We start from the raw sequence: 24,893 nt of genomic DNA on the forward strand, positions 1-24,893 counted from the left end.
AATTAAATAACTGATAAATATCAAATTATTTAAGAAATATAATATTTACCGAGTGATAAATAAATAAATCGATAAGTATCAGTTATGTATATTCCCAATTATTTTTGGGAAAGGTTTAAATTCATTTGTTTTAAATTTGCATTTTTTAAATCGTTTTTTCTTTTTTCCTAACGTTTTGAAATGACATGTTAAATTCCTTATTTGAAATTCAACATCCCAGGCTAACAACAAATATTATGCAGATATATAGATATTATAATATATCTTTACAGATGCAAGTATATAAATAAATAATATTTTAAAAAATATTAGTCAATCTTTTAGGGCATTAAAAATTTTCTTACGATTTATAATATGATAATAATTCTTGGCATCCTTTTTTTTTTCTTTTCTTTTCTTTTCTTTCTTTTTTTTTTTCTTCTTTCTTTTAAACTAAGAAAAAGACGAAGCCTAGAAATAGTAATAACTTTGTTTAAAAAAAAAGATCTCTATCATTCGGTCTTACCATTTTCTTTCTCGTTCTTCTTTCTTTTATCATTTGAAGATGTGAAAAGTATTTCTTAAATGATGTTATATTATTTGGCAACATCGAATTTCAGTATTTACAACTGAACCAGCTGCAAAGACCACCGTCCAGCGGCTGTGTCTTCAATATAAAATTATCTTTCGATTAGTCCTCGATTTATAACTATACTTATCCTCTCTCGTTTATCTAAAGAGAGTCAAAATTGGATTCTCGATCACTAACCTGTAACATAAAAGATTTATTTATACAAATAAACACAAATTTTTTTCTAATAGTTCGTAATAGATATAAAAACAATTTATTCATTTTCATGGTCAATAAAAAATTTCAATAATAAATAGACTTCATTAATAATTCAAAATTTTTATCATACTCTGTCTGGGCTATAAAGTGGTGGATGATGAGGTGGAAGTCTTAAAGTACTACCCAAATCTCGCTCAGCCATAGTGTGTCCTTCACTACCATTATCTCTTGAATTTTTATTGTTCCTGGTATCTTTAATACTATTTGTTCGAGTAGCCGCCATTTTTGTAAATGGCTGAATAGTTGTTTCTTCACAAGACCTGGCCAAAATGGATCCTGCTTCGGCTAAATCCTGTCTAAGTAGTTTTGTTTGGGTTTGTATTGTTGTTTCACCACAAGATCGAGCTAAAGTGGATGTAAGATCGCCTTGACTGTCACAATTCTTTAGAACTTTTGTTGGTGGTTCTATAGTGGTTTCACCACATGATCTAGCTAAAGTTGATTCGGCATCTATCATTCTTGTTACCGTTGCTGATACCTATAATACGTAAACACAGATTATTATTTCAGATTGTTGTTCTTTTTTTTTGTTTTTTGTTTTTATGTTGTATATATATATATATATCACACATAAAGAATACCTGAAATCCGGCACTGACAAGTGCACCAGTTGACACCGCAGGTGCTCCTCTTGCAGCCTGTAAATCAGATTCTTTACAATCCTTTGTACTCGATATACTTTGTTTTCGATTTCCTTGATGATGAGAACCATTGTCAAGATAATTTATAAGTTTATGTTCGTCTGTTACAAATGTGCTCAGAGTTGTTTTATAATTTTGTGGTGACTGAGGAGCCGATCGATATTTGGCACGTGGAATCATAACAGTTAAGGAACGATCACGTTGTTCATCGTTATTCATTTCTGTATATAAAAAGATCAAATGCGTAAATAAGCATAAATGATCAATAAATGTATTTAACTTTGATAATATATCAAACCTGATGCAGCTACAATAGGTTTTCTTGATGGATGATGCGATTTTTCACTGATTTTACGAATTGGTCTCTTCATTGGAGGTAACGGTGCTACCATTTGTGGCGGTGGTGGTAAAACATGTGGCACGTGATAAGGAATAGTTACATCTCCGGCACTATCTTCACTGCTAGTGTCACCACCTGCTCCGGAAATCATTGCACGAGTATCTCCAGAAGTATGTTTGTTATGAACAGGTTGTCTAAAGCATGCTAAACCTACACATACAGCTAGCAAACCCAATAATATGGCACCTGTTGTCACCAGAGCTATCAGCATCACTGTGAATGAAAAAACAAAAAAAGAAAACAAAGAAAAGAAAATGATTAACATCTATACATATCATATTTATAATAATTCATAATAATATTAACCTTTTAAATTAACTTGACATCGTTGACCACTGTACCATGGGAAACATTCACAAATTTCGTGACCATGAATATTAGTAACACAATGTCCTTTATTATTACATCCTGCACAACCTATCGGTGCTTGTGAACATATTCTTCCAGGATACGCAGGATTCTCTGATAAATCTGCCCAACCTTCCTTACAAGAGCATTGATAAGATCCTCTTAAATTAAAACAGGCTGCATTTGATGAACAATCATGATGGGGACCATCCTCTTCGATCGAACATTCATCAAAGTCTGATGCATGAATCTAAATAATATATGAAATTACAAAATTAACAAATGCTTAAATTAACAATAATAATAATATCGTTTTTTTTCTATTTTTATTTTTTAATTTACCAATTCCAGATTTTTCGAGGCATAAACTTCAGTACCACCCAAACTATAATTACTTCCAACTAAATATTTTCGTAAAACTTCTTTCAATCTTGTTTCATTAGCATTGTCACTAAGTTGTACATGAAATATCACTTTGACTGGATCCGAAGTAAATTTCGAAATTTTAAGAGCTCTGTAAATATCTCTAAGATCACTTTGCATTAATGTTCTATCTAATGCATCTTTCACCGATCCAGCAAGTCGTCTATATATTAGAGACGTAGAATCGTTCAAACTCTCTTGATAAATTACGGGTTCGTGTCCAATACGATCCAATCCAACATGAAGAGTATACGTATAAGTTGCTAAAATAAAATAGAATTTAATTTTTATTTAATCGTAATTTTTTTTTTTTTATTTAATTTATCATAATGATGATTTATTACTATTTAAAAATATTTACGTTTGCAAGGCCTATCTGGGAACATTCTTGCGAATCCTGGTCTACAAATGCATCTCATTTCATTTTCTACTTCTACGCATGTTTCTGCTTTAGATCCTTTGCATTCTGGTGTACATTGATTGGTAGGTCGTAGAGGTGCTACAGGTGCACCTAAGATACCTCCAGCCAAAACCCTATGGATATCATTGTTCGTAGGATTTTGTTCGTCCCTTGATATATCTTCTTCGCCATATTCCGCTTCTACCTATATATATAAATATATTTTCAAAGAAAATATTCTATAATCAAATCCATTTGACATTCAAATATTTTTAATGATTTATCTTTTATATTTAATTTTCATACCTCCTCAGCACCAGGCTCGGGTGGTTTTTGATCACTCATTACTACAAAGATCGAATCATTATCTATACTATTTTCATAAATTGATGGTACCCGTGTTACCATAGATTGCAAAATATTTGACGTAATAGTAGCAATAGTATTGGTAGGATGAAGAAAAGTTTCTGTCACTGTTTCCACAGTGGTCGAAGTCATTGTATGTGTTAGTAAAAATGTTCTTGTTGTTGGTGGCAATCCTATTGCAAATGTTTCTATCTTCGTTAATGTTGACATTTTAATCCGAACAATCTACAATATATAATATTAATATATATATATATATATGTACAATAGATATTTAATACTGTCTTTCCCATGTAATTGATAAATGTGGACATTACCTCTTTAGGTTTTACACTACCAATATTTGTATCAGAAACATTTTCATATATCACTGTTCCTACATTGGGTTTCAAAGTTACCGAAGTTGTCTCATTTATTTTAAAACCTAAATATTCTTTTGATAAAGATGAATCCGTACTTTTTAATGATTTATCTGTTTGTATCGCTATTACGGGTATTTTGTCTGTTACTGTTGCATTCATCTTTTTATATGTTTTCGTTATTTCATGATTTTTTACAGTGGATTCTTTAATTCCATCAGTGGTTACAATAAATGTAAGAGATTCCGTGGGTTCTGTGTTAAAAGATGGCAAAATATAATCGTGACTTGATTGCAAAAATATTGGTTGCTCTGCCAATTTAACAGAGGTATGTGATGTATCAAACGTTAATGATTTTGTTGGTTTAATATCAGGTTGTAATGATGGTTTGCTTGATTTGATCTGTCCGCCAGATGACTTCACTTGTGTCGAGGTAACTGTTTTTGTTGTTGAAATAGTAGTTTGTTTCACTGGTACCCTAAATTAATCCAGAATATTATACTATTGTTATTTAATTTTAATTTCCAAAATAAATTGTCAAATATCGTAATTTTTATTACCTAGATTCGCTTGAATGTTCCATTCCTTTAGTTGATATAGAAGCACTTATGATCGGTGTACCAATAATGGACGGTTTGATTGTATTTTGTGTTGTTGCATATTTCGATTTGATATATTGATTGATATAACCATTAGATATACTTGCAGATGGCTTTTGAGTTGATCCAAATGGTAAAATATCTATTTTTGTTGTACTTATTTCAAAGGATTTAGTTTGCAATGCTGGAGGGGATGGTACCATTCTCTAAAAAAAAAAAAAAAAGAAATAGTACCGTGACAATATAATTATAAACAATATATATATATATATATTTTTTTTTATTATTTAGTATATAAATAATAATATATGTTACTTACTTCAGAAAGTTGTTCAGCAAGAAATGATTTGGTTATCGTTGTTCTTAGATTTGAAGACTTTACATTAGGCTGCGGAATCATTGTTTTAGTCAATTCCTTTAATGGAATATATTTAGATGATAATTTTAATTCTGGTTCATTAATAATAATTGGATCTGGTCTATGTTGCATAGGTCTATATGTGGTTGTAATTTCTAATGGCGGAGGTGATAAACCAAGAACATCATTAGATGGCGGAGGTGGAGGTTTCAATTTTTGTTGTTCATCTTCCAATTTTGATGGTGCCGAGTTCAAAGGTGGTGGCATCATATCTCTCGAGGGGACTTTAGGATCTTTCACATTGAACAACATATTTTGTGCATTACTGTGAATACTCATATTGTGAGAGTTGCTTTTAATTTTATGAGTTTCAGAATTACCAATGACTGAATCCAACGAAGCAAAGTTAGTTTGATAAGCAGTCTCAAGCATCTCTTTATCTTGATTTTTATTTTTTAACGAATTATTCTTTATTATTAACATGCTAGGAGGTCTTTCAGTTTGTGTTTTACTGTCGTCTTGTTCGTCATCAGTAATCTCAACTGGCATTGAGAATTGAACGTTCGATTGTATATGGGAATCTGGTTTCATTCCAGTACTCGAGATAACAACAGGCTCTGGTAATTGTAATTTTGGTTTCGTTATAATATGCGGATATTCAGGATGAACTCCAGTTATTAATCCTTGTTCAAGAAAATGCGATGGATGATTAGTTTTAATTTCCAATTTTTGTATTCTTGTATCAACTTTCTGATCGATGGAATCAGGAATTGTATAGTTTGTATGTTCATTCTGTTTTGTTCCTGACTTCTTTTGACTCATATACGTATTAGTATCCAAAGTACCAACATTCCAATTTGGTCTAGCATATTGTTTCACCATATCTTCGGAGATACTTTGTTGTTGTTGATTTATTTTATAATCCTTTTGCGAATTTTGATTGATGAAACTATCGAAATTAGTTGATTTAAAATTATTAATATGGCTAACATTATTATTTTGTTTAACATTTATCATATCAGTTGGTTTTGTTATTATCTCTACAACTGGTATACGAGTAGGTCTTGTTTCAGGAGTTACAATAATTTGCGGTTTAGAATAAAATTCGGTCGATTCGTGATCGGCAATAGGTCTGAATTGTGGAATAATTGCAGGTGGTTTGAGATCTATGGTGTCATCATGTTCATAGGAATATCGTAAAGTCGATGATTGCACGTTCTCGTTATGATGCATCAAAGGTTTTTGATCATTCAAATAAATAGGAGAAGATTCTTGAACAGTTTTATAATCAAATTCACTTTCTTTTTCTCTATATTCATGGTGCTTATCACGATTAGCGTTACCGCCATATATTTTATGCGGCTTATTTTTTACGACAGATATCTCGTATGGTTTTGTACCATAAAAGGTTTCATTTGCCGAAATCGTGCTATTATTTTTTAATTTGAAAGGTTCACCTGGATGTAAAATAGGTGTATTATCATTTTTATTATATGTAAGTCCTTGTTCAGCAATTGGTTTACCATGGGATGGTTTATTAATCATTCCATAATTGTCTTTAGTGTCTGTAATGTTATTATTTTGTAAGTTTATTACCGCATTTAATTTCTTTTCATAATTAATATCACTTGAATCAGAATTCTGATGTGATTTTATATATTCTGATTCAGCAATTTCAGAATCTAATGGTCTCGATTGATTTTGTGCATCAAAATGTACAGAATCAATAGAATGATTCTTTGAAGTAATAATTAACATCGGAGAATGATATCCTGTGCTTTCTGATTTTATTTTTAAATACGAAGGATTATGATATTCTAATGCTCCAGTGGGCGCTTGATCGTTGTTCCATTTAATAATAGATTCTCCGCTATTTAGTAGATTCGTTTTTTCTGGATTGTTTTGAGGCAATCGATCTTGAAAGTTTACCTACAAATGATAAATAAACATATGTATTATTTTAATAAGATTTAATGTCATTTCTAAATCTTATTTTATATTATTATGATATAGTTTATAAAATATATATATATATATATCTTACTTGATAATTATGAATAATTTCTTGATTTGTTACATTGTTTATATTTTTATTACCAATCGATATTGGCTTGTTTGAAAATTCATATTGTAAATATGTATTCGATGAAATTTGATGAGGCAACAAAGCTGTATTTTGTGGTTTAAATGGCAATTTTGGAGAAACAGGATATGTTGTTTTTGTGGTAACAGAATTAATAGGTTTTTCAATATACGTAGGTCTGTTGTGAGGCCGATGAGTAGTCGGTCTCAATACAGATTGTGGTCTTAAACGATTGTTCAGAGTAATCCTTGGTGGTTTTTTGTTTAATTTCCAATTGGTATTTGAAATAACTTCATTTCCTGAATTTGGTTTATTGTGATACGTATACATATGTGGTATTTCAGTAGGAATAGTTGATTCCGCTCGTCTAGATGGAACAGTTGGTAAAGTATTTATGGGTTTTTGATTTTTTACAAATTGTCCATTAGAAGAAAATGAATTAGTTGGATGACCATTGGAAAGCATCGGCGGATGTGATGCCAATTGTAAGTTTAACGTTTCTGGTCGATGATGAACTAAAATTTCACTATGGACAAAACCTTGGCCATTAGTTACACTACTTTGATGGGGTTGCTTCATCATATGAATTTCTGCTGGTCTCTTTTCAGATCTGATAAAAGGTGGTTCTAATTTGGCCGGTGGTTTTATATGATCGAAACGAACTTGCGGTAATCTGATAATATGTGGTCTATTGGAAGAATTTGTTTTTTGTATAGCAAGTTTGAAATTACTCGGTGGCGATGGTGGAACCATGTAATTTAATGGATCTTTCCCATGTAAATTTTGATATAGGTCCTCTGCCTGTAATCAAACGAAATCTAAATTAATATTTTACATGAATATTTTGTCTAATAAGACAATTACGTTTTTGAAATATAAAACCTTTTGGATTCCAATAAATCCAGGACCAGTTTCAGGTTCCGGATATGGCGATGGATCATCGAAGTATTGACCACTTATGTGACGTTCTCCTGTATCTCCAAATATTAAAGCCTGTTTTCCATCTTGAGGAATCATAACATTTGCTACTTGGCTAGGTTGAATATTAACGAGTAAAGGTTGACCTGTAGATCTGTCAATAATATGTGGGACTTGATGAATGATCGGTTCGGATGAAGATGATTGTGTTTCTGATGTTTGAATTTCAGGTAAACCATCGGAAAGGAAAGAATCTTTTTGTGCCCAATTTGGATGTTTTTGTTGCTTAAACGATGTTGTCCAAGATTTATCATTTGCTGGTTTCTCTGAATAAAGCTGAAGGAAAAAATATATTTTACATTAAGCAAAATTAAGTAGTAAATAAATCAAAGAGCGATAAAATAATCATTATAAGAAGTGACACATACATCACTAAATGTAACAGGTAATGCAGGTGGTGTTAATGGATTTGTTGTTCCCCATGGTCCTCTGGATCCATCCGTACCCCATTCAGGTTGCTTGTTTATAAGCTTCTCTGTACCCGGCTTGTCAGGTGGTTTTAATAAAGGATCATGTTGTATGGTTTCGTGTTTTAATTCTATCTTATTAGTCTGAACAGATTCAACAGGATGTAATTTCTGAGGTTGCGTTGGAACTACTTGGAGTTTTGCATTGAGTGACATAGAAAGTGGAATTTTTAAATGTTCTTCATAGATCCTATGAGATGGTATAATTTGTAATTGTTCTTTATATATATTAGGAGGATGTTGTTCTTGAAAATCTTCACGATTGTTTTCAAGAATTTCTAAAACTGGATGAACGGGAATATTTGGTACTGGTAATGGTGGTGGTTTCATTCCAATATGTTCATCTTCGTTGACAAAATTTTGTGGTAGTCTTGGTGCCAATTTACCAGGTTTCCCAATAATGACATCACTATTAGCTGTTATAACTTCACCAGGTGATATTGGTATTCCATCTGCTAAGCTACTAGTAACTTTGTGCCGTGTTTCAGCTATGTGATTGTGTTTAGGGTTTACCAAATGAGCAGCTATAATAATTACATTATAAATGATAAATTTATTATTTTCTCGAATAAAAATGAACAATGCAATTTGTTTTTATTCGATCGTAAATATTACCTATATTTTGACTTTCCGCAACTTCAATATCATCATCAGCAAATTCTGCTACTGGAATGTAGATAGGTGATCTTTGTGTAGTAGTTTCTTGACTTATTGATGAAGGCTCTGTATCGTTTCTACGAGTTGCAGTTTTTCCTTGTAATAAACCAGCCATTGCTGTAATTACAGGCTTCAAAGCAGAAAGGCCATTGATCCCTAAAGATCCTAGATGTAGAAGATTACTTAATTGAATGTCACCGCCATCATGAGTGGTAGGTCGTTTGTGTTCAGCAGTATTATTCAACAACGTTGTTTTATTATTATCCTAAAATTAACAAAAAATTAATATAATTGTTAATAAATACCTTATTCATGTATATCTCTAAATGAAATATGTTAATTCATCGAAATCTTTAAATATTTAAATAATTTCTTTTTGCATTGTTAAATATTAAAAAATACAATATTTTATTATTACAAATGATTTACCTGATTGTTAACATAGTCTACGCGATTGATAGTTGATTCTACTGAATCCGATGATACGCTAGGTAATGTTGTCAATGTTAAATTCTCAGAGGGTTTTTCAAATTTCCCTATTCCAACAGATGTAGTAGACACTACCGAACTGCTAGACGTCGTTGGATCAATCTGATCTTCTTCATCAAAGAAAATGATTGTTGAACCAGTAACCACGTTTTTAACTGGATCGGAATGATATGCTGTTGTAAGTAAAGCATTCATGTAACCAGCATCAAGTAAACTTGGTGCTATTGATTCTGTTACTACATTTTCTATAATATGAGAACGAGATGATATGGTTGTTGATGTTTCACCATCAGGCCCAGCCTATAAACGAAATTTCGATGGGATAAAATCATGTCAAAATCTCTTTTTCCTTCCCCCCACCCCCACCCAACCCCTAAAAATAAAAAAGAACGATGAAAGTCTAATATAATATACTGTACCTGTAAAAGTGTTGTGAAATAAGTAAACGTTGTAAGATACGTTTTGGTAGCGAAAATTTGAATTGGTTCGGGTGTAGCATTGATTTGTATTACTTTTGTCGTAGATGTATCTTTTGTAGGAATTTTTTCTAAAACAACATTTGTAGAAGTTGCAACGTTAGTACGTATAACAGATGTACCTTTCTCAAAAAATGTATTATAGTATGTGTATGTGATATAATAAGTCTTCATAATATCTGTCATAGCTTCATCAGTATTATCCAAAGCAGTTAAAGTAGTAATGACGCTAGTAGGCTTAGGTGGTGATCCAGATTCAATTGCTATTAACTGAAAAAAAAAAGAAAGAAAATAAAACCTCTCATATATTACAAAATATATTTAACATAACAAATAGCTATAAATTTTAAGTTCTAACCTGAGTAATCTTATCACTTGTTGTTTGTACCTTAGTATGAACATCTTCCATATAAGTTTTTTCTAATACTTTCGTACTTAAATACGTATTTGTTTCTGGATGTGATACTTCCGAAGGTTCCAACATCATATGTAAATAATGTTGAGGTGCTGTGATTTTATTTGTTACAACTTTTGTACTACCGATTAATGAATCTTCCATATTAGCATGATTCTTATCTCCGGTTAAATATGTGTATGTTGTCTTTAGTACTTCGGTACGTATCGTTGGGGATGGTTCTAAGATAACAGTGGCTGTTTCTGATCCAGTCTTCTTTTGCTGTTCGTCCGTAACTGTACTTGACATAATCTTAAAAGAAAGATCGTTTTGAATTTTTATACCTTGCACATTGATACTTCTTTCCTTTTTTTTTTTTTTTTTTTTAATTCATTTTAAAATAAACTTGTTATATACCTCTGTAGTGACATCAGAATTTCCATTGTTATTAACAGTTCCAAAATATGTGAATGTAGTAGTACATGTTTTTGTAACGAATTCGCTAGACTTTTCTTGCGGTAATAGCATAACAACCGCATCTGATAATGTCAGGGTTGGTTGAGGATTTGAATTTTCCCATCTCAAAGCTGGAGTTGGTCCTGCTACAATAACTTCAACCCCATTAGACATTACGCGTGTGGCTAGATTTAGTTTTCTTCCCTCTTCCTCTTCTTTCAACGTATCTTCTCCTATTAACATTAAGTTAATTCAAATAAATATTGATATTTTAATCTCAATGGTATAATTTAAATAAAATTTTTGCATTTTTTATTCGAAATATGGCAGCTTATATATATATATAGAGAGAGAGAGAGAGAGAGAGAGAGAGAGAGAGAGAGAGAGAGAGAGAGAGAGAGAGAGAGAGAGATCAAGTGAATAAAGTATTTTATATATATAATATAATGCAAAAATAATTACATGTATGTACATTTTAATTAAATACCCCAATACCTATCATATTACAAATATCTATTACCAATTGTTACATTATATTCGATAAAAACATGTTCTTGCGAAAAATGGTTAGTTGTAAATTGGAAATATTCATCAAATGAAAAAATTACGATAATCTACATTAAGAGACAATTATCCTAATATTAACAATGAAAATAGGATAATAGGTATATACAAGATTTTTTATATCATTTACAGTATGTACATTTTTTACATAGTTGTGATGTGTGTTTGTGTGTAATTCATATTAATATTTATATCTACGTCAGGAGTCCAACTCGTAATGGCTAATATGTAAAATATTTCTCATTTAATAATGTGGTTTAATATTAAATTAATCAGATAAAAATAATCTATCATAAGGTCATTTTTAATTATTTCAGAATTTAATAAAAACTACTCACCAAAAACAGATACCGCATTACATATAGATGAATATTTGTTGACTGATGACTCTATGGTGGGAGTGACAGTCACTGTGATTGGCACTGTCAAAGTAAGTGTCGTCACTCTCGGTCTAATGGTCGTAGAAGATGTCACTTGTGTTTCAAGTCCATTAAGTTTAGTCACTATGTATGTATAAGTTCTCAATCTTGTTGATGTTACTATTGTTTCTGTATAATAAATACTGGTACTGGGTTCTAACGGGATATAATGTGATATAGATTTGGATTCTATATCAATAGATTCTAATTTGGATGTTACGATTTCAGGAAAATCAGGACGCGATAATGACAGATAAAGATCATCTACAAGACCAGCTTCAATATCTTCTGGCTTAGGCGATGGGATAGTTTTCGTAAGATTCAATGTTAAAACATTTGTTGGTTTAATTTGAATCTCTGGTGTATTTGATGTGATATATTCTATATTAAGAGGAATTACGCTTGGTATGTAAGAATTATCGAAGTTAGAAGAAATTGAGGAATTTGGTGTTAAGAATGTTTCTGAGTAAGGAGTATTCGTACTAAAGAAATTATTAACAATTGTTTTGAACGTGTTTAATGTAACAAGAATTGAAGAAGTTTCAAATTCATTGTCCGATTCTATAGGCTTTACCGTTAATATCTCATTGTCCTTTTGTTCTTCTTTAAAGTTTGATATTTGATTGATATCTGTCAAATCATTTATAGAAGTATTAATATCTTTAATTGAATCAATATCTTTGATTTTGTTGTCTATTGATAAGGGTATAGAATTTCTTTCTATATTAGTTTCTATTGTTTTTGAAATAGTTGTAACTGGTTGTTCAATTATATCCGATAATGTTGTACTTTGTTCTACGGATTCTTCAGATATAGTAGTTGTATTTGTTTCGTCAGTCGAGATAAATATTTCTGTCATATCAGAAAGAGTAATTTCTGTTATTACATCATTTGTTTTAATAGATAATTTTTCTTTCTCGTGAAGAGAAATTATCTCTTCTTCTTTTACAGGAGTTATTTCTTTTTCTCGTTCTTTTATAACAGTTGTTTCTTCTTCCAATAAAGGAGTCGTTACTTTTTCTTGTAAAGAAGTTGTTTCTTCTTCATCTTGTACAAGAGTTGTTTCTTCATTTTCTATTGGAGTTGTTTCTTCTTCTGGCAAAGAAATAGTCGTATCTTCTTCTGGCAAAGAAATAGTCGTATCTTCTTCTGGCAAAGAAGTAGTCATTTCCACGATTTCATGCGAAGTCTCATTAATAGAATCCGATATAGTGAGCTCATTAATGTTATCTTCGTTAATAATATTAGTTGATTCTGTTGTTGTTAGAGATGGTAATGATGTTGGTATATTAACTGGTACGTCAATATCAGTATCTGTATTAGATTTTATATCTTCGTTTAATATTTTAAATTCTGTCACAGGATTTGTTAGATTTTCTTCATCTACGTCTGATATAATTGTTGTATCATCAAAATTCTCTAATCGGGTGTCATCTTCTAACGTATTATTTTGTTCATTTAACAGAGTAGATATATCTGTGGTTAAATTGTCAGACGTTGTTGTTTCTGTATAATTATCTTCATAATTTTCATCTTCCTCATCGTCATTAGTCGGTGGAAAGAAAAAGTTGTCAGTAATTATAACGGGCATTGGGTCAACAACTTCGTATACCGATGTTACTTCTGACACTGGTGATTTGAATTCACTTAATTCCTCTTCAGGCTTGCTCTCAATGACATCGGGTGTTTCCTCAAGACTCGGAGTACTAGTAATAGTAGTAGGATGATTTTCATCTTCGGTATCTTCTTCTGTATTTTCTTCGTCCTCGTATTCATCACTATAATCTGAGGGTGCAGTAAAAAAGTCTGTAGTAATAATGGCTAACGTTGGCGTTGGTTCTATCGGTCTTACTGCAATTAATTTTTTCCTAGTAATTCTGACTCTTTTCGGTGTAACCGTATTAATTGTTGGTTCTAGCTTTCTTCTTCGTGTAATTGTAATTTTGTGACGTGCACTCTCTGACGTAATATTTTCTAGATCGTTTATATCTGTGGTTGAATGTCTGGAATGCGCTAATCCTAATGCTCTAATTCTCGTGACTATTCTTTTCGATATTTGCGCATTACTACGATTAATTTGTTCATTTCTGGTTGACGGCGTTAATGGTCTACGTCTGACCACAGTGAGTTTATGTTTCTTCGGAATTCTACTTCGAACAATAGGTATACGAATTCTAACTCTTTTACGTGGCCTACTTTCAGGATATTCGCCGATATCATCCGAGGCAGAATTTTCTTCGTTATCAACATACGCGCTATCATCGTATAACGATTTGCCATATACTTCCTGAGCTGGGTTTTTGTTGTCGTTTAAACCGTTATGTTGTTCCCCTGAAATATTTTCAGTCTTCTCCGTTCACTCGTTTATGGATTTGTTAAACTTGCCCCAAGATTTGTCTCGTATTTCAAAATCTCCACGGATAAGCAGATGATAGTAATCAAATTCAAAGAGATAATATTCATCAAATATTACGAATCAGACGAGTCTTAGAGTATTTTCGTCATCTCACGTATACTCTTTTTTTTTTTTTTTTTTTTATTTTTTTTTTTTTTTTTGTTCTTTTTTTTTTTTTTTTTTTTTTTTTTTTTTTTTTTTAGCGCAGTGTATTTATATTTTGGAATAGTATTATTTTGTTTTGACATGCTTTAGGCCGCAACAAATGTTAAAAGATCGTACTACACTTGGCCAGGTTGTCGTCGTGTGGGCGCGCGTGCGGCGGCGGTGGCATCAAAGGCAATTTGTTAGTAATAGGAAATATATGAGATAATAATGGTTAAAAAGGAATTTTAATGGAAAGAAGAAAAAAAAAAAAGAAAGAAAAAAGAAGAAGAAGAAGAAGAAAAAGGAAAGTGTTTAATTAGGATTAAGAGAAAATGTTGTACATGATGGAAACCGGATAGTTTCTTCAATTCAATGGTTCTAGTCTTCTCGAAGGTGCGAGCTTTCGTCGACGCGGATCTTTCTTTATAATAATCATAATAGAAAAGCAATTCTGAACGTATTTTCACAGATATAAAAATTATCCGACATATTCAGTATTGCTTTTCCTATCTATTATATTTGGTTAAATTCACTAATGTTTTGGACTAATCGTAAAAATAATAAAAATAAATTTTAGAAAGGTCGCTAAACTACGAGCATTTGTAGAATAGATTGAAAAAAAAAAATGAACCAATGAGTGAAAGGAGGACATGGGATAAGGGGAAGGGATGGATTTCTAAGATAGGAAGAATTAGGTATGAGTGTATGTGTAAATATGCCGTCCCACGTCACCTACTACGCTTTCAAGGCTTTGCGTTGGCGTATGTGCGTCGACAGTATCATCACTTCCTGTTAGGACAGCAAATGGTTCTGAAGCCGCGTGTAAGGACGGCGGAATTGATGGTTGTACTTTAACAGATCTATTTACATCCCTTCGTCTTCTGGATGCTTTTTCACCAATTTTGACGGTACTCAATACGGTGCTAAATTCCCCGGGTCTTCGACCAGAAACATAAAGCGTAACCACGCTAGATTCAGCTTTCGAAATGGCAGAATTATCTTCTTTTTTATCGTGAGACCTATCCCGTCCGCCTCGAACCCTTGATGGTTTTTCATATTCCTCGAGATCTTCGTCCGAATATTCATAACTATCTGGTTTATAATCCGAATCTGCTGGTTGATGCCGCCTTTCAACTTCACCCGGTAGAGTATTACTTTGGGTTAACAATGGAACAGCGGCGAACAAAGGATCCAATAAAGGATTTGAATTTGGTTGTATTTGCTGTTGGGGTTGTTGAAGTAGCAATAGTAAAGAATTTAAATTTGCTGCTGGTAATGTTGCCGTTGGTGTAACTACAACAGTGTCCGTGATAAATTCCGTTGCGGTTATGATGTCGCTTGAGGAGTCTATTAAAGTAGTTAAGATCTCTTTACCACGGAAGGTAAGTGGAATGACGGTGCTTTGATGTTTCGTAATCGTAGTGACGTAGGTAGTTGTGCGCGTGTTATATTGCGTAGTGGGTGTACCTTGAGGCTGTAGTAATTGGTTCTGTGGATTTAACTGACCCAGAAGCAATTGTGATAAAAGGATATTTGCAAGAGGTGGATTTGTAGGCAAAGAAGGTCGTATTGTAGAAACTACATTTTCAACTGAATAAACAGTTGTAGGCACGATCACTGATTGTGAAGCTCTCCGACCACCAAAAGTGGTAAGCGTATGAGAAACGCGTGTTGTGGGCGTTTCGTGAAGCAAAAATCGTGTAATCTCAGTTTGACCTTGACTGTTAATACCTGTAGCTTCGCTGACAATAACTACCAGTGGTCGACCATCACCACCTGTTACAGTGCTATACTGAGAAGGACCAAGGACTTCTGTACTAGGTTGAGCCGTTATAATATTGCGTTGCTCAGTGACACCATTATTTACTACAGGTATTGTTACTTCCGTTGGTACATAATGAGTTACTGTTATGGTCCCATCAAAATCTGGATAAACGATTGGAGATTCCCTAATGTCTTCATGAGAAGTTCTTCCTCTTTGGGTGGTTCTTCTGCTACTACTTCCGCTTCTATTTGGAGTTCTGGAAGTAGCACGCGAAGAAGAAACTCTACGTGAAGTATTGATCGATTCCACTTGACTTTTTCCGGAATTAGTTCTTAATCTTGGTGGTCTTGGTTTGACATTATCTGTTGGTTTATTCGTTGGCCTAGTTGTAGTTCTAGTTGGCGTGGACTGTGACCTTTTGTAACTGGATCTAGTTTGTAACGAATCTTTTTCTCTAAGTGTAAATTGTCTGCTATTGCCTGACGTTGGAGACGGTTTTATTCTCGAGGATGTAGTTCTACTATTACCATTAGTATTTTGTTTCGTTCTTCCATTAGCTTTATTCGATTGACTCGTAGATGTTTCTGTCGTTTCTGTTTGCGATTTTTCTGGATTATTCGAGGACTTAAAATTTGGCCGTGAACCAGTTGAAGTTCTAGTACGAGAACTGTATCGAGAAACTGGCTTTATCGATGCTTTTGTTGTATCCTCAACGTTCGATGAACTACCAACAACGTCAGTTGTCTCATCGGTTTTAATTGTTATCGGTTGCTTTGATTTTCGAAAACGACTAGTTAATGATCTCAATTGATTAGCTTGCCGACGAACTCTTCTTCCTCTTGCAAATGATCCAAATGGTCTGATCTGTGCAATTGGTCCAAGTGTTTTACCATAACGACGATTGGCATTGATATTTGTTGCCGAAGTTTTGTCTTCATGTTCAGAACCTTCGTAATCGTTATCAGCGATCTCTTCGACTGGATCTTCTTCAAGATCTTCCTCTTCTTCGTGATCAGTATCTTCGATCTGATCTTCTACAATCGATTCCTGTTTTCTGCTAAAATATCCACGAGGCGGAAAGAAACCTGCATTTGTTTGACGAGATCTCGTAGGCGTAGGTGGAGTAGGTCTATTATTTAATCGAGAGCCAACATTTCGATTTGGTATGCTAGGCGAATTGGACTTATTATTTCGATTAATAGGCTTTGGAGTTGTACTTGCTCTTGAGGATCCACTAAAGTTTATCGGTCTGCGAAATCTTAAAAGTGGATTCGTAGATCTTCGAGAAGATTCAGTTGTTGTTTGAAGAGGTATAGTGACTGTTTCCCCCTCATCGGTTTCTTGGGTATACGGTATTTCTTCTGTCACCAAAGTAGTCGTGGTGAATTCGTTGGCATCGTTATCCTGATCGTCTTGCCTGATAGTCGATTGTCCTCGTAACAAAGTAGATGACGCTCTTATACCAGGTCTGTATCTGGACGATGCTCCTGGATATATGGAACTTGAGCCACGTGGTGAGCCTCTCGAAGAACCTCTGATAGTAGCAGGTGCACGTCTATTTCCTTGAAGAACAGAGGATGGTGATATTCTAGATGCTCCTCTACCTCGTGCTCCTATTGTTGCTGAATTGATAGTACTCGTTGCTGATGCCGTATTTCTTCTTCCTGAAAATCTTCTCGAACTAGATGGCGACACGGTCGAAGAATATGGCCCGATGGGCGAACTAACGCGTCCTCTTGACGATGCAAATCTATTACCTTTACCAGCTAACGTTGCAGTTATGGTAGGTGTTATATCTGTTCTTGTAATAGTCGTTGCACCTTGTGCACCTTTACGTTTTGGATTAAACGTTGGTCGATTTCTAGATGCGAACGGTATGATCACCGGAGTAAATGATTTTTTCCTCGACGAAAACGTTAATCTAGATTTTTTCCTTGAACTTCGATCGTCCTCTTGTTGATCATCCTCTTCTTCATTCTCTTCGTTTTCTTCGGAATCTTCATTATGACCTGGAGATTCCGTTGTAGAATCTTCCGATAAGGATGATTGAATTACAGCAGGCGACGGCGATACTTCTATAATTCCTATCGATGTACTTGGTAATAAAGTTGATGTTGGTGCGATACTTAGAGTTGGTGCGGTAGATGCAAAGCTTGAAGTACTTTCAATTATTTGTGCGTATCTACCTTCGATACTAGTACCAATAACTTTTGATTGATAATACGTCGTGATTCCATCGTTCTCAATTTGACCTTCGATCAATCGCACCAGTCCAGTTCTGTGACCTGGTGTCGACGATATAGTTTGTTTTTTAGCTTCGTCAATCTTCGTACTAGAACTATTTTCAATAACTTTCGCATACATGCCGTCGATCGAAGTACCAATTTGTTTGGTTGTAAAGTATACAGTTGTCACACCATCAGCATCTACTACACTACCTTTGTTCAATGAAAGTACTCCTGTAGGAAGTACAGGTGTAGCTAAAAGCGAAGAAGGTGTTTCTAAACTAGTTGAACTTTCCATAACTTGTGCATAAAGACCATCGATAATGGTACCATATACGTCAGTCATATAATGCGTCGTAATATCGTCTTGAATTTTACTAGAACGAATTGTCGATATTAATCCTGTTTTAGGAATTTCTACGGCCTTGGACGGTGTTATGGATTTATTTTCTGTTTCTAATCCTTGAACTCCAGGATATAATGGACTACCAATAGCACGTCCGGTCGCTTTTGGTTCCGTAATATTAGGATGAAAGACACTAGTTACAGTTTCTAATCTACTGTTTAAAATCGTCTCGTTACCCGCGTACGTTGTTGTAAAGTATGTATAAGTAGTATAAAACGTTGTCGGTTCTAAAGTAACAATCGAACTTTCTATTAAATCATCATTATTTTCTTTAGTAGCTGTAGTTGCTTCTAAAAGTGATTTTTCTAGCAATGGAATATCCGACGGTGCAACTTCATTGTCAGCTGTTATCTTAGGTTTGGTATTACTAAACAATTCTTCTTCGATCAATGACACCGAGGATGAGGTCGAATCTGGTCTATACGTCATTATCATTTCTAATTGTAAAGTTGGTGTTGCCGAGACATCTGGCGTTACAACTGTACTAACCGTTTCTTCACGGCTCGTAGTCAAGGTATCGCCACCTTTGTAGAAAGTTGTCCAATACGTGAAGGTTGTGAAATAAGTAACTGGCAATGTACTTGACTCTGCAGGTAGCGCAACCGTTGGCCTTATAGTTTCTGTTACAACGTTCGTTACTGTTTCTAAACGGCTGGCAACATTAGACGTATCACCTTTATACATTGTTGTAAAATAAGTGAATGTTGTGTAACTGGTTTGCAATAGTAACGTTGGTGGAGGTTCAACGTCCTGGTGATTTGATTCTGATAATTCTTGATCTTCCGGCACGGCATTTCTTTTATCCATAACATCTAAAACAGTACCACCTCCGGAACTGGAGGATGAAAGAACATCCGTAATCATTGATCCTAAAATTTCACCATTTATCGGAGGATTCGGTGTCACTTGTCCATTAATCTCAAGATCACGAAGTATATTTTCTGTAAAAGATTGCTGTTCCAATGTCGTTGGAATTTCAGTAAATTCTTCGGTAGTCATTTCAGTGATTAACGTAGTCTCACTTGGATTATTATTAACTTGTTCCGAGGCATTAGCTTCAGCTTGAACTTTTTTCGCTAATAAGAAAGCTTCCTCTTGAGATTTCTGTCTTTGAATAGCTTCCAAATATGCCAATATTTCTGGTGGAACTGCTGGTTTACTAGTAGTCTGTGGTGGCAACGTCGACGATGTAATTTCTTGTGATATAGAAATTGTTGGACTAGGTTGAATCGTTTCTGTTACAACATTTGTGAATACTTCTGTTCTCGTTTCTATTTCCGTTTCGTCGTCAACGAAAGTAGTGGTAAAATATGTGTACGTTGTATAATACGTTTTCAATTGATGTTTCACTATACCAGTTGATATCGCTGGAGTTGGGCTTGCTTCTAATTCGGTTATTGCCTTTTCGGTATCTTCAAATTCATCATCGGGTACTGTCGGTACTGTACTAATACGTTCAGTGATCGTAGTTTCGTCATCCAGAATTGTGGTCAAACTACCATCTGTAATATCTTTACCTGTAAAGTCTGAATATTCCGGAGTTGTTGCTAGATCATCTCCAGCTTGTTGAGAAATTGTTGACGGCAAAATGGTTTGCGATATCTCTGTGGGAGTTATTAGGATAGGTTCTTCTTTTTCAAAAAGACTAGCTACTGCGGCAGATACACCATTGGGTCCAACGGTTTGCGTGATAACATTGGTTTCAACAACCTCCCTACTAGAAATACTTGATGTATCTTTTTGGAAAAACGTTGTCAAATAGGTATAAGTCGTATATAAAGTTTTAAATATTAATTCTATTTCTTCGTCTTGTTTTGTCGTTTGTTCCTGATCAAACTGAGATTGCAAATTCGAAACCTGTTGTGATATTATCGAAATATCTGATTTTGTAGGAAGAATGAAGCTCTCGGTGGAACTTGGTGTAATCAGTTCTGTCAAGAAAGTAACTTCAGAAGATACAACTTCTCGAGATTTCACGGATGTAGTCGTATCGCCGTTGCTATCAGGAATGAAAAAGGTTGTGTAATATGTAAATGTTTCGTATACGGTGGAGGGAAGAAGTTTCGTTGCAAATGTAATTTGTTGTTTCGAATCGACATAATCTGGTTGTTGTACTTTATTATTTTCCTGATCGTATTCGTTTCTAGATGATCCACCTTTGATGCTACGTCCTTGAGGATCCCCCGATATAATATCGTTAGGTATTCCATCGTCAAACGTTGGCAATGCCGAATCAGTTGTTCCCAAAACCTTTCTTGCACTTTCCAAAATGTCTTTCAACGTTGTTAAGACGCTATCAGTGGTGTCCTTGAATGGAGTCGTCAATTCATTCATTTCTGGTGATGCTTCTTCGCTAGTAGTTATCACTTGCGGTGTCGTACCAACAGTCATTTCTATGGTTGTGTCCTGTTCTTGTTCATCGTCACTTATATTAGTATATTCATATTCTACGGTAGTATCTTCATCATTGTCGTCCGTTAACGTAGCAGTATTAGGGAAGAAGTATACGTTGGAAGATGTATGAATAACTTGGGCATAATTGGTGCCAATGTATGTACCATAAATAAGACTTTTGTAACGAGTGGTAGTACCATCTGAAGATGTCATGGAGTCAATAACTTTAAGAAGACCCGTAGGTTTGATCGAATTTGTTTCCATATCAGGTATCAATAATAATGGATCGGTAGATCTAGAAGATAATTCGACTTCAGGTTCCTCAACGACACTTGGCTGAATGTTACCACCATTTACTATATCCAATAATTCATCTCTCTCATGATTCATACTAGTCTCTATATGATTGTGTGACTTTATAAACGGTAAATCGGTTGGTTTGTGATCACCCGAAACAACGGTAGGCCTAATTTTAACTACTGCTACACCATCGTCCGGTCTAAGCGTAGCATCACCTTTGATCGTTGTAGCTGGCCGTCCAATAGGAGCCGGTGACGTACTAGGAGAGAACACTATAACAGTGTCGCCAACCGTTGTAGTAAAGTCAGCGAACCCATGATAAGTAACTGTTGCCAATGGCTTGTTATCGACTTTTCTTTGGGTTGGTCTTACCGTAGGTTTAAATATTTTAGGAAGACGCGTTCTAGTTTTCGGTAGTTCGCTTTCAAAGAAATCATAATTATTCGAGACGTATTCTTGTTTGACGGTATAAGTCGGTAAATTATCAGTTGGTCTCACTTTAATCGGTTTAAATCTTTGAAGTTCCGTGCCCAATTCTCTTTTACTAAATATGTCGTTTTCTCTCGTTAAATCGTCCAACCTTGCTGTTGTCCCTTTATTCTCATTCGTAAATCTACGCTGATTATCCGTAATATTATTTCTTAATAAATCCTTATTCTTACTCTTTATATCTATTTCCTCGATTGCTTTAATCGGAGTATTGCTAAAATCAACTTTAGATTGCCAATCGTATTCCGTTGTTCTCGATGGATATACGACGTACGGACTGGTTGGATCTACCGAAGGTTCTTTATCATAAAATACTCTACTTGAGGTAGACAAAATTCTTGCGTATAAACGTCCGTTATCCAATGTAGTACCAAGAACTTGCGTTGCGAATTCAGTACTTGCTCCGTCTTGTACAAATGTACGAGCAGTTTTTGTAAGGAGACCAACCGGGGGCACGGATTTTCCAGGACGGGCAGATACCAAAAGGACAGTGGTCACACCTGAGATAACGTTAGTTAGAAAAAGTAGGAACGACGATACCAAACGATATTGAATTCGGATAAAAGTTTGGATAATATTTGGAATATATGTGCCGGCCGTAAAAATAATCGCGTGGGCGATTTAAAAAACAAAAAAAAACGTGGATAACGCAAAATAAAATGAATAGAATAATATCACCATCACCAAGAGACAGAACATAACAGTCCCCAAAGTTAATAGGGTGAGGTGAAGGGGCGGGGGAGAGAAGAAAAAGAATAACAAAGCAAAGAGAAAATACAATTACACATACACACACACATATAAAGAGAGAGAGAGAGAGAGAAAGAAAGAGAGAAAGACAAAGAGAGAGAGAGAGAGAGAGAGAGAGAGAGGGAAAGATAGAGAAAGATAAAGATACATAGATAGATAGATAGATAGAGTGTCCGAGGTTTTGAAATGTCAAGAATGAATATGAACAGAGTACAGTGCACGTTTGAACATTGTTATCATGGTAGTGTTGATTAGATCCATTGAAAAAAAAAAAATTATTATTATTTTTTTTTTTTGTTGAGTTTCGTATGTCCGTTTGAAGTTTTTATTTGTCGTATTTGTAATCCGTCCGGTGTTGTTTTATTATGTATTTTTCGCGTAGGTTTTTACAACGTAGGTCGTCGGAGAAGAGACGGAGATGCGGGCGGACGTTGGAGGCAGACGGCATCCAGTTGTTGAGAAGAGTTGAAGGCGGGGAGCAGGCAGGAGCAGTAACAGAAACAGAAAAAGAGATAGACGATTTTAATAGAACAGCTTCTCTTTTGTAATCTACAATACCTGTATCTCTGACATAACGTCGTTCATTTTTAAGCTTGATTTTCATGTATCTCATGTGCTTCGGTAATTAAATTTCTTTATTATTTTATATAATTATTTAATAGTTCAAAACGTTATCTTGAAGAAGCAAGAAGGGAAGAGAAAGAAACGAGACGATAAAAAAAAAAAAGAGAAGAAAAATAAAAAAAAATAAAGGAAAAAACAATATAGAAAATAAACAAAGAACATAATGATAACGTGAACGAATATTTATGTATTGGTTTAAAAAAAAACAAAAGAAAAAAAAAAAAGAAAAAGTTTTTTCTTTTCTAAATAAAATTTACACAGTATTTTCTCACTTCTTTAGAATAACATTCTAATTATCATTCAGATTTTTGTTTCCATTTATATATTTTCTATTTTCTATTTATAATATACACTTGTATCTTTTGTAGAATTTGAAGAATATGGAAAATAATTAATTAAATCCGTTACATAAGAGAACAAATAAATCAAGCTTTAATTTTGAAAGTGGTATGCTTATAACAGAGCGATCTGCTTCTTAGCGATATACAGCTCGGAAAAATAGTTAAGTAGTAATTTGTGCCAGATAACAATAGAAAATAATAGCCGTTAGAATTTCGTGCATAGCCTGACCATATTAAAGATTTCAATGAGGGACAGATTTGCAGACAGAAAATTGACCGAAAGTTAGTTTTTAATAAATTCATTCTAATAAATTCAGTCGTATGTTGATTTTTGTATATATTGATTTTTTGTATTCAAAAAAAAAAAAAAATAATAATAACAACAACAACAACAATAATACGATCATCTGATTCGTGTAATTCAATTTAAAAAAATAAGATAAAACTTATCTCAGTTAGCGATGATTCATTCATAAAAAATAATTTTTATTTTGAAAGAATTACAAAAAAAAAAAGAAAAACAAAAAATAAATATATAAAAGAAGAAAATACATTTTTATTATAATTTATATTTTTTTATATATATATATATATATATTATGATAATATATTTATAATCAGTAAAAAAAAGAATATATTTTTAATTTGTCTAATTTATTTCTATTCGACAGATTACGCAGATCTATTTAACTAAAACTAATTATGTTTATTAATTATGAAATGAAGATATAGAAATGTTTTTCAGTTCGAAGGCTTATATATATATACACGGCCGCACCTCGCGTCAACACGCACGTATAATGTATAGACATGACAAATTTAATATTCATCATGTGGAGAAAGTAAAATAGGTAGAGACAAAGGTTGAAGCAGAAATAAAGTGTTTAGACATAACATTGCTTTCAGTATAATAGAAAATTTAGAACATATATATATATATATATATATATATATATATATATATATGTATATATTAGTATCAGAGATACATAAGAAAATGATCGAAATCAGATTTTTAGAGAAATCATTTGTTATTGAGTCGAACATATATGAGTATATATACAATAAAGAATTTTTTAAAGAAAACAGAAAAACAAAAAAGAAAAAGGATAGAAGTTGGACAAAAAAACCCTTGGGGCGCATAAAGACAAGATGATGTTTTGGTTTTTTTTCCTTTTTTTTTTTTTTTTTTTTTTTTACAATTTACATATATCTCTCAATAATATATGAGAATATGTTAAGCGCAATGTTATGTATATTTATATATTTGGAAAATTGCCAATATAATTATACATATATATATAATTTATATCTTGAATGTTTAAATACAATAAAATCAATTACAAACTCA

General features: G+C 33.4%; 2 protein-coding genes and 1 long non-coding RNA gene across 4 annotated transcripts in view; 1 reads left to right on the top strand and 2 right to left on the bottom strand.

The window, feature by feature from the left end:
* Positions 1-414: 414 nt before the first annotated feature.
* Positions 415-14,062, bottom strand: LOC124954178 (the record flags this gene model as incomplete). The annotated part of the gene is made up of 20 exons (XM_047506690.1): positions 415-748; positions 900-1,307; positions 1,411-1,691; positions 1,769-2,083; positions 2,177-2,468; positions 2,561-2,904; positions 3,003-3,246; positions 3,348-3,632; positions 3,725-4,244; positions 4,327-4,571; positions 4,685-6,652; positions 6,768-7,607; positions 7,689-8,060; positions 8,153-8,775; positions 8,867-9,173; positions 9,338-9,697; positions 9,817-10,143; positions 10,232-10,579; positions 10,685-10,956; positions 11,626-14,062. Coding segments are annotated over 20 exons (10,824 nt in total), but the record flags the coding sequence as incomplete, so codon positions are not given.
* LOC124954123 (mucin-6) overlaps positions 14,053-24,893 on the bottom strand; it is a 36,818-nt gene continuing 25,977 nt past the window's right edge. For both annotated transcript variants that reach the window (XM_047506553.1, XM_047506552.1), the window contains one exon: positions 14,053-22,327. In XM_047506553.1, coding sequence (XP_047362509.1) covers positions 14,940-22,327 — 7,388 coding nt within the window. In that variant the 3' untranslated portion in view covers positions 14,053-14,939. The remainder of the gene's footprint in view (positions 22,328-24,893) is intronic.
* On the top strand, positions 14,338-24,893 carry LOC124954128. The gene is made up of 3 exons (XR_007102457.1): positions 14,338-15,897; positions 15,986-16,120; positions 22,960-24,893. It is a non-coding gene; the product is annotated as an uncharacterized LOC124954128 (long non-coding RNA).

Source organism: Vespa velutina, chromosome 14, assembly GCF_912470025.1.
Source record: "Vespa velutina chromosome 14, iVesVel2.1, whole genome shotgun sequence".
Classification (NCBI taxonomy): domain Eukaryota; kingdom Metazoa; phylum Arthropoda; class Insecta; order Hymenoptera; family Vespidae; genus Vespa; species Vespa velutina.